Source organism: Chiloscyllium punctatum, chromosome 24 (assembly GCF_047496795.1).
Source record: "Chiloscyllium punctatum isolate Juve2018m chromosome 24, sChiPun1.3, whole genome shotgun sequence".
Lineage (NCBI taxonomy): Eukaryota > Metazoa > Chordata > Chondrichthyes > Orectolobiformes > Hemiscylliidae > Chiloscyllium > Chiloscyllium punctatum.
In genome coordinates this window covers 49,176,506-49,187,587 of record NC_092762.1, presented here as the reverse complement: position 1 = coordinate 49,187,587, position 11,082 = coordinate 49,176,506, and the positions used below count along the sequence as shown (strand labels likewise).

General features: G+C 42.7%; 1 protein-coding gene across 1 annotated transcript; it reads left to right on the top strand.

The window, feature by feature from the left end:
- Positions 1 to 432: 432 nt before the first annotated feature.
- Positions 433 to 10,792, top strand: LOC140494420 (procathepsin L-like). Its single transcript, XM_072593603.1, has 5 exons — positions 433 to 457; positions 3,066 to 3,207; positions 4,783 to 4,905; positions 8,782 to 8,934; positions 10,775 to 10,792. The coding sequence occupies exons 2-5, from the start codon at positions 3,067 to 3,069 to the stop codon at positions 10,790 to 10,792; spliced, it is 435 nt and encodes a 144-aa protein (XP_072449704.1). The 5' UTR covers positions 433 to 457; position 3,066.
- The last annotated feature ends 290 nt before the right edge of the window (positions 10,793 to 11,082 follow it).

Sequence of the window (11,082 nt, the reverse complement as noted above, 5' to 3'; positions counted from 1 at the left end):
CAAATCTTTCATTATCTCTATCCACCCTGTTCTAATTAAATGGCACCAATTTTTTCAAACCTTCTCTCAGTTTTGTATGTAGCATTATCGTATAAAGTGCTTCATTGTGTTTAAAAAGTGGAGCCGTGAATTTAAGTTCTGTTTTGTGAGAAAGTCCAATGCATTGTAATTGTACGATGCAACATTTTGCCTCAAATATAAGAATGATTAATCCCATTATCTATAGCCAAGATATTGCATTCCTGTGAGAAAGCAATGTGGCTTTAATGTTGGTGTGGACAAAAAAAAGTCATTTACATAAACATAGTCCTTCTTGAACCTGTCAATCACTGACTATTTGCATCATGTTCAAAGGGGGATGATCCAAAACATTAAGATATGGTATAAAATCACAGATCAGCTCACTCTGAGTACACTTCTTGAGGAAGACCAGACTAGAAGAAGACAAACTGTTGAGGTAAGGTGGCAATAGGGAGACTATATTAACTATTTTAAGGCAAATGTCATGCAAACTGATCGTAGAAGCAATTGAGAAGAAGTTACTGGTAATTTAACAGAGAATGTGATGCACACAGTATAACGAGTGTGAACCATTCACTGATTTTTGGGGATGTTGAACTACCCTGTGAATTGTGATCCACCATAACTTGCTCGATGATTTGTGCCACTCTGCTGATGGCTCTGTATGAACAGCAGCTCATTGTGACCTCCCTCTCAAGTTTCACAAAATTACTGCACTTTTTGCTGTAAATTAAAGCTAGCATTTAACTGAGCAAGGGCTGTTTTTAAAATGAGGTGCAGGTTCTTGAAATGCCATTCAATATCTAGCCCAAAATGAGAACAACTGAAACTGGTGGGTCTCCTTCTTTTCAGAAAGTAAATTATTACTTCGTGATTTTTAAAACTTACAAACTGCAAATGTTTTCTGTCCTTTATCACTTTCATTCTTGCTCAGTCGCTTTTGCTTTCTCTACTTTTCTGGACCTGATTTGACTCTTACTCACTTTATTTCCTTCTCCATTGTCCCTCTGTTTGTTGATCTCTAAGTCTAACTCATCAGGGAAGTTAAGTTTGACCTAGACATTCCTATTTCCAATTATTTGCAGCACAAATAGTTTTTGATCTGAACAATAACTGGGAAAAGTTAAGGGAAATAACCTATCCACATAGACCCATCATGTCCTGTAAGAGAAAGAATGAAAATCAGAACCAAAAATGGAAATTGCTGGAAACGCTCAGCAAGTCTGTCTAGTTTTGTTGAGGGAGGTCATGTCCGAACAACTTGATTCGACGGGGTGCACAGATATGTAGGTGAGGGCAAAGCATTTAATGTAGTCTACTTGTACTTCAGAAAGGCTTTTGATAAGTTCCCATATGGGAGACTGATAGCAAAGGTAAGAGCCCATGGGATCCAAGCAGATTTGGCAAATCGTATTCATAAATAGCTGAACGGTAAAAAGTAGAGGGTGATATTCCAGAGGTGTTTTTGTGACTAGAAACCTGTGTCCAGTGCTGTTCCTCAAGGATCAGTGCTGGGGCCCTGGATGTTTATGTAATATACAAATGATTTCGATTTGATGTGTAGGAAAGTTCATCAGTAAGTTTGTGAATGATTAAGAAAAATTTGAAGGTGGTAGATAAAAGCGTGGCCTTAGATTACAAGAGGGTTTAGATTGGCAGGTCAGATGGGCTGATCAGTTGCAAATAGAATTCAGTTCCGATATGTGAGAGACACTTGAGCAGGACAAATAAGGCAAGGGAATACACGATAACCAGTAGGAGCCTGGGAACCGCCAAGGATCAGAGGGAACTTGGTGTGCACGTTCATCGGTCCCTTATAGTAGCAGGACAGGTGGATAAACTGGTTAAACCACCATCTAGGATACTTACCTATATTAGACAAGGCATAGAGTTTAAGAGCAGGGAGGTTATGTTGGAACATAAAACATTAGCTATACCACAGTGACAGTATTGTGCACATTTCTGGAATCCACATTACAGGAGGATGTGATTGCACTGAAGAGGGTGGAGAGGTTTACTGGGATGTTGCCTGGGCTGGAGAGTTTCAATTACTGAAAAGCGATTGGATAGGCTGGGGTTGTGTTCTCTTGAGCAGAGGAGACTGAGGGTGTACGTGATTGAGGTATATAAACATCCAAGGAATAGTGACAGGATAGACAGAAAGGAACTTCTCCCAATGGTGGAGAGATCAATGATTGGGGCATGACACAGATTGAAGATAAGGGGCAGCAGGTTTAGAGGGAACGTGAGGAAAATATTTTCCCTCAGAGGTTAGTGGATGCAGAACTCCCTCATAACATTTAAAGAGTATTTAGACCTACACTTGTGATGCCAAAGCTGACAGGGCTATGAGCCAAGTGCTGGGATAATGGTCAGATGGTTGTTTTTGACTGGCATAGACTCGATGGGCAAAGGGTTGTTTTTGTGTAGATTTCTCACCAAAGATTCTTCAAAACTGTAACAACAGTCAACATATCTTCAATCTCTCATCACAAACAATCCTTCAATCTCAATGATTAAGAAAGTAAATATCCATTGAATTTCCTGTATGGAAAGTATATTCTTCCTTTGCACGAGACTCAAGCTGTACACAGTACTCCAGGTACAGTCTCACAAAGACTCTCTCCAATTACAATGAGACCTCTCTACACCTGTACTCTAATGCCCTTGCAATATCTTTCCCAATCTTTCAGCATTTAAGAGTCTATCAAGGTGGATATTCAGCCCACCTGAATTTTCACGAAACTCTTTACATTGAATTGATGACATTAAATACTTCAGACCTGTCTGTGGTCTATTTTCTCCCAATATTGACTCTCTATCCTTTTCCTGCTTCCCTCTTGCCTTGACACTGTAGCTGCCATCTGCCCGTTGTCTTTTCCTTACTGTTCCAAATTGAATGGTGATTTCTACAGAGGGGGAGATTGAAAGGAGCCACAAGAAATTGGGAAGAAATGTAACATCCTAGTTTTAAAATTTAATTGGTTCAGATTTCACAAATTCTGTGTTGACTGAAAATAAGGTTGAAGGTTTTGTTCCATCAGAATGCCCATCATGAGGTGCTCTCTGTTTGTGGACTGGGTTTTGGTCTCCATGTTGGCTGCAGCCACTGTTTCCACATTTGATTCAACATTGGATGAAGCCTGGATCAACTGGAAATCATTGCATGGGAAACAATATAAAATGGTAAGTGCTGGGCAACTGCAGTTCCACGGGGCAATTCAAAGCAGAAGGCGTTTCTCAAGTTTTAGATTGTTTTTAAAAGGCCTCTCTTTTGTGGTAAAACTGGTTTGTGCTCCACGGGCAATGGGTACATTTGCTTCCTCTTTTATATCAAAAACTTCTCTCCCGTAATTCTTAACTCTGTATAAAAAAAAACACTGAGAATTATTTGTCTCTTTCTTAAGTTAATTTTTTTTTCCTTTTATTACTGTAACACATCACTTCTAATTGCTCTTTCTCGTTCACCTCTTCTCTATCTTTCTTCCTCTTGTGTTCATTTGTTGTTTCTTAATCAAAATTATTTGTTCACTTCTCTTTATCTTACCTCCCTCAGGCTTTCCTTCCTCCTCCTTTCTAGTATTTGAAAGTGCTGGTGTGATGATAATAATTCATTTATTTTATCTTTTGTCCTAATTGATTCAATTGTTTCCACTGTGCTAAATGCATGCCTTCCCTTGCTCCTGGGATTCTTAATTCAGAAACACTGGCTTTCTAAAATATTAATTAAGAATTGGTAATGAGGCAGATGATTTGATGGTGAATGTGTGCAAATCCCAAAAACCCATTACAGTGTTGGGTAGTTGATTTCCAATCTAGATAACACATCTTTTAACCTAAGTGGATTCTCTGCACAGATGTAATATCAGTTCTGGTCACCACCCAACCAGAAGGATCTGAATGCTTTGGACAGGGTTCACAAAAGATTTACCAGGATCCTGCCTGGTACCATGGATTTTAGCTGTGAAGAAAGGTTAAATAGACTGGGTTTGTATTCACTGAAATGCAGGAGGTTGAAGGGCAACCTGATAGAAGTTACAAGGTTGTGAATGGCATGGCATGGATAGAGTGAAAGTTTGAGGCTTTATGCCAGAATTGGGGAGGGGGGGTGGGGGCTGTCAATTACGAGGGGACGCATGTTCAGGGTGCGAGGGGGAAGTTTAAATGTGATGCACGAGGCAAGTATTTTGCACAAAGAGTGTGAGTGGAACATGTTGCCAGTGGAGGTGGTGGAAGTGTACACAATAGCAACTTTCAAGAAGCCTGGATGAATAAATCAATAGGAACGGAATTGAGGGATACAGATCCTGTAAGTGAAGACAGTTTTAGTATGGAAGGGCAAAGTGTGTCGGCGCAGGCTTGGATGGCCGAAGGGCCTGTTCCTGTGCTACATTGGTCTTCGTTCTTTGTTCTTGTTCTTTGTTCTGAAAGTTAGAGTACTTTTCATCAATACTAAACAATCATTGTAAAAGATTGGCGTAACAATGATATTCCTTGGATTTCCACAACCTACATATGGAAAGCTTGATGAATATTCACTGTTTGTAGGCATAATTTTAAATTGAGGTAATTAATTAATCGCCCGTGTTCCAGCCATCTGCATCTACCTGAATTGAGATTGTTTGTGTCTGAATAATCTTTATTGCCTGTGAGCTGGAGCCCATCAGTTCATGGTCAGAGTTCAGATGTAGCATCGTCTTTGTACTCACAGTGACAATAACAGCTGGGTCTTCAGTTGACTTGGTGTAACCTTTTTTTCAGGCTGAGGAGGCCTACAGAAGAGCATTGTGGGAGGACAATGTGAGATACATTGAACGGCACAACATGGAGTATGCAATGGGAAAGCACACATTCACTGTGGGATTGAACCAGTTTGGAGATCTGGTGAGTTATAAATACGTTTGGGATCTGTCGTGCCTGTCGTGTCTGTATTCTAACCTTGAGTCAGACCGGTTCTATTTCCAAAGTAGGAATTTATAAAATGCCTACAGATTGTGCGCTTTTTGAACAAAATAGAATGTATCTACAAATACAAATCTGCAAAGGCAAATTCACCCCCTAGACTTATCTGAGTGTGTATATTTGGGAGAGAGGGAAAGAGTGTGAGTGTGTGTGCGCATGCTTGTTAGTGTGTGTGCAAGTTTGATGGAGTATATGCCTGTGAGAGGGTGTGCACATGAGTGCGAGATGGGTGTGTGTGTCTGAGAGAGATTGTGTTTATGAGAGAGGCTTCGCATCAGTGTGTGAGTGTGTAGGAGTGTGTGTATGTGAGTGTGCTTGTATCTGAGAGTGTCTCATGTAGTGGGTCACCTGTAGTGTGACATGAACCCAAGGTCCTGGTTGAGGCTATCCTCATGGTATCGAACTTGGCTATCAACCACTGCTCGACCACTCTGCATTGTTGCACATCACAAAGTCCACCTTGGAGAATGGTGACCCGAAGAGCCAAGATCGAATGTCCCTGACCGCTGAAGTGTTCCCCGACTGGGAGGGAACATCCCTGTCTGGTGATTATTTCACGGTGTCCATTCATCCGTTGTCGTAGCCTCTGCTTGGTCTTGCCAATGTATCATGCCTCAGGTCATCCTTTCCTGCAGCGTATGAGAGAGACAACATTGGTCGAGTCACATGAGTACCTGATGGGTACATGGGGTGGGGGGGGGGGGGGGGTGGGTGGTGTCCCTATGTGTAATGTTAGTTTCCATGGTGACACTCTGACACGCCTTGCAGTTGCTGCCTTGACAGGGTTGTACGGTTTTGTGGTCGATGTTGTCCTGACGGCCGGGCAGTTTGCTACAGGTGACCCCACTACACTATACATTCTCTTACACACACTCACACACAAGCACATGTACACACACTCTTACACACTATCACACTCACATACTCACGCAGCCCCTCTCTCATACACACGCTTTCTCTCAGACACACACTCAACCCCCCGCCCAGACTCATATTCACGCTCACACCCTCTCACAAGCATGTACTCCATTACACTTAGGCACAAACTCCATCAAGCGCATGCGCGCACACACACACATTCTCTCTCTCTCTCCCCACCCCCCACTTCACTCTCTCTCTCGCACGCGTGCACACACGCACACACACAAGTCTATGGGGTGAATTTGCATTTGCAGATTTGTATTTGCAGGTACATTCTATTTTGTTCAAAAAGCACACAATCTGTAGGCAGTCAGTCCATGTGGCATTTTATAAATTCCTACTTTGGAAATATAACCGGTCTGACTCAAGATTGGAATACATTCAGACTCTAACCTCATGCCTTTAAAATGCATTGTCTGAGTTGTAATGTCACCTTTTTTTATAAAAACTTATCTTTTTTTATAAAAACTTTTTTTCATGAAATTTTATCTCACAATTGTGACTTGAAAGAAGTTCTGGGATTTACATATTAACGAATAGAAACCAGCAACCCATTCAAAATAATGAAAGATTTAACAGCAAGCTAGGTTTGTTCAATTCGTCGAATCAGTTTAAGTCACTGTGATTGTTGACTATAAATTCTATGTCCTATGATCCTGCCCCACTAGCTACCTGACAACGGAACAGCGCTCCAAAAGTTTGTACTTCCAAATAAACCTGTTGGAATACAACCTGATATTGTGTGATTTTTTTTAACATTGTCCACCTCAGTCCACCACTGGCACCTCCACATCATATTTAATACAGGAAATGTAGGATCCGTAGTTGTCTTTAAAAGGTAACATACAGAAACCAGAAAAATCATACAATCCAACCGTTTACAATGTAATGTTCCTCAGTCCCCTCTTCTAGCCTGAGCAATTACTCCCTTTCCTTTCTCCAAACGACCCTAAGAACATAAGATTTAAATCCCAGAATCCTTACATTTGGAAAACAGGCTCTTTGGTCCCACAATTCCACACCGACCCTCTGAAGAGTAACCCACCCCGACCCATTCCCCTCCCCTATTATCCTATATTTACCCCTGAGCAATGCACCTACCTACACATCCCCAAAAACTATGGGCAGTTTAGCATGGCCATTTCACCTAACGTGTACATCTTTTGATTGTGGGAGGAAACCTGAGAACCCAGAAAAACCCACAGACACTGGGAGAATGTGCAAACTCCACACAGACAGTTGCCCAAGGCTGGAATTGAACCCTGATCCATGGAGCTGTGAGGCAGCAGTGCTAACCACGGAGCCACTGTGCCAAGCTGCTACAATACCAAACATCAGCTCCTTATTTCTCAAATTGCTGGAGAACAATTAGGCCATTTGGCCCATTGGGTCCACTCCATCATTCAATCATTCATCATTCCTCTGCCTCTGCCGTACCTGCTCTCAGGAGGAGCAATTCCACTCCAGGACATTCTAGATGTCTTCTTGTTTCATTGACCACTATCTTCGCTTCCACATGATCAACAATGCCCTCAATTGCAACTCCTCCACTTCCTGCACCTTTACTCTTGAACCACATCTCTCCAACCACAACAAAAATAAAACCCCCCGACCTCACATTCCACCTCACATTATCCTCGGCCATTTTCACCAACTTCAGTCAGACCCCACCACCAGAAATATATTTCCCTCTTCGCGCCTATCTGCATTCTGCAGAGACTATTCCCTCCATGACTCCCTTGTTAGCTCCACGCTCCCCACCAACCGAGCTCCAACTCATGGAACATTTCAGGGAAATCTCCGGGTCAGACAAACCAAACAACCCCACCGCCTGTGACTGACCACTTCAACTTCCCCTCCCAGTCCCCCAAGGACATGCAAATCCTGGACCTTCTCCACCACCAAATCAAAGTCACCCACTGACTGGAAGGAGAACATCTATTTTTCTGTCTTGGGGCTCGACAACCACATGGCATCAACATTGACTTCAGCAGTGTCCAAATCTCCCCTCCTCCCCACCTTATCCCAGATCCAACCTTCCAGATCAGCACCGCCTTCTTGAACCATCCTCCCTATCCATCTTCCTTCTCAACTATCCACCTTTCCCCCAGCCTCACCTCCATCCCCCTACTTATCTCTCAGCACCCTTCCCCCTACATTCCTGATGAAGGGCTTATGCTTGAAACATTGACTCTACTGGTCCTTGGACACTGTCTGACCAACTGTGTTTTTCCAGCACTACACTTTTCGACTCTGACTCTCCAGCATCTGCAGTCCTCACTTTCTCCTGATAGTTTCTCACCCCTGTTCTCCTGCCTACTCTCTGTAACCATTGATCCTCTTACTAATCAATAATCCATCTCTGTCTTAAATACATTCAATGACTTGGATCCACAGCCTCCTGTGGGAATGATTCACTGCCTCTGGCTGAAAGAATGTCTCCTCCTCTCAGTTTGACAGGGTGGTCATTTGTATAGGTCTAGTCGGTGGACCTGGGATTCCTCCTCCCACTGTGTACCCAACCCAGGAACACAAGCAAGGACCTCATTCTCTCAGCAATCTGTGTCCTTTAATTTTTTCCTACCAAAATGCACTGTCTCACACTGACCCATGCAGAAATGAATGCGCCAGGTGGATGCTCAATTTGCAAGTTTGTTCATGGTTAATCGTATCATATTGCACTTCTCATGAATATAAGCCAATTCATCCAGTTTGGTGTGATCAGCTAATTTGGAATTTGCACTTTCAATCTTAGATTCCAGATCATTCACATAAATATTGATTCTTGTAGGGTATCTTCCCAACTGATAGCTGCCCTTATTCCATGCTTTCTGATACTTCTAATCTATTAATAATATTTTATCTCGATTTTTCTAGACCACAGAGGAGTTCAATCAGCGTTTCAATGGATTTAAAGAAAAGGAGATTGATCACACAGTGTGTGAACTCTTTGCAGCAGCGAATCATGTTAAATTGCCTCAGAGAGTTGACTGGAGCACAAAGGGTTTTGTTACTAAAGTGAAGAACCAGGTGAGATTAAAAATCACACAACACCAGGTTTTAGTCCAACAGGTTTAATGGGAAGCTCTAGCTTTCAGAGCGCCATTCCTTCATCAGGTGGTTGTGGAGACACCCCAGTCCAACACCGGCATCTCCAAATCAGGTGAGATTAGACAGACATCATACAAACCTTACTCAAGGCCCATGTAGAAAATCCCCACTCTATATTATTAGCTCAATATGGAAAACAATGGCATGGAAATGTGTCAAGAAACCAATAAAAGAGTAGAAACTTCAGTGTGGTAAATTGAGTAATGCAGTTCTAAACCTTTTTTACATGGAGAGAGACAAATTCCAATGTTCTTTCTCTCTCAGATGTGTTTTGTAGACATATATTTGGGTTTGGAAAAGGAGGAGAAGGTTAGGATAAGAGTTAAGGGATAACTCGCTATGTCCCAGGGTTCAGAAATCCCCTCCTTCTCCCACTCATGTGCACATTCTCTCCCTCTCCTGCTCACAATCACTCTCTTCTAGTCCCACTGTGAACCCTCACTCACCCTCCCTTATTTCCTCATTCCCTCACACATGCTCTCCATCACTAACTCACACAATACACGACTTCTTACTCACACAGATACACTGTCTCTCACTCTGATACAGACACACTCCCTCACATTCACACGCCCCCACTTACCCTCCCTTATGCACACACTGTTTCAAACTCACACATACTCTCTTTTACACACTCACTATTGAGCCTGTCCTGATCAACCATGGGAGGGACATGGCCTCTGAGTGCAGAAGCATCTCTTCACAGAGTCGTCCACTTGTACCTCTTGTGTTTGCAAAGCTGTTGGCAGACCAGACAGAACTCTTTGGTGGGCCACCGTATTGGACAAGGCTGGTCTAAAGTAATGGGGCATGTGAAAGGGTGATGATAAACATTTACATCCCTAACTGGTCTGACCTACATCTGCCTCCAGACCCTCTGGGCAATTAGGGTTGTGTAATAAAGGGTAGTATTATTTAACTGGGACAGTATGAACTTCAGTGAACATTCCTGATCTCTGCCTGATGAATGTAAAATATTAACAGAGGTCCTGAAGATGAGTTTAAACAAATAATTTCTGGTGTTTCTCTGAGGTTTCCGACAGTCTTCTGCGAGTATGGTAATCAATCAGAAAGGCCCTGTCCTCCCAGCCCAATCCACCACATCACAACGTCACCAGGGTGTGTGTAGAAATGGAATGTGGTGCCATCTGGTGGCCAGGAAGAAGATCTGCAATTGTTGCAGTCAGATCTGTGGGCCCCAGGCTGATATTCACAAACCAATTACAATTAAGAAGAACATAAAATCAAGCCTATGTGCTTTAACTAATGTGATTTGTGGTTGACTGCAGAAAGTCTGTCACCAGTGAAGGTTCCTGTCTGTCAGGTAATCTTGCCGAGTCCCACCTCCCAGTGGTTGGAGACGTACCAATATGTTTGGGTCACTTTTCACATGAATGTAGGATTTCTTCTGGAAGCCACGTTTGAGAAAGGGTGACACTGAAATTGGCTTAGCTGAGCATGGGGCCTGGTTTGCTGTAGAGAGCGACATCTCCAGTTACTAATGTTCATAGAAGACTAGATTTTTCTGACTGCCACATTAATGGGTGAGTAGATTTTTACAGACTGTTACTGAACGAGCTTTCCCCAGACTAAAACACGGCCATCCAAAGTTGGTTAAACTGTTCAGGAGCCAGAGGTTTTGTTCTCATGACTGTGCTCCTGGGTGAATCACTTTAGTTCACAAGATAGTTTCTATACGAACACTTCTGACAGTTATCCATTGGTATGAGATAAATGACCCCGTTTGTGCCTCTTGCAGCACATTAAGCTCGAATAACACTCTGTTCCGAAATTGCCATCTCATCTGTTGGTCTTTTTTAATGTCTGTGGGCTGCAAGGTCACAGTGTAAAGTGTTACACATGGAAGAATTATATCACCTCTGTTCTGGTAACAGCTGATTGAAACTTTCCTTCCCTTTACTGTGGTGAGGATTTCCCTCTTATTTCCAGTCTCTCACTAAAGTGGAACAATTGTAAGACAATGGACCTTTTGCACAAACTTGACACCTGAGCAATCTTTGGCAGAAGGGGATCGGTTAGCACAGTTGGCTGGACAGCTGGTTTGTA

Bases quoted from the DNA above. Each gene is read 5' to 3' on its own strand.
- LOC140494420 (XM_072593603.1), top strand. From the start codon at position 3,067: ATGCCCATCATGAGGTGCTCTCTGTTTGTGGACTGGGTTTTGGTCTCC. The intron at 3,208-4,782 runs GTAAGTGCTGGG...CCTTTTTTTCAG, and splicing joins ATGGGAAACAATATAAAATG to GCTGAGGAGGCCTACAGAAG. The intron at 4,906-8,781 runs GTGAGTTATAAA...CGATTTTTCTAG, and splicing joins TGAACCAGTTTGGAGATCTG to ACCACAGAGGAGTTCAATCA.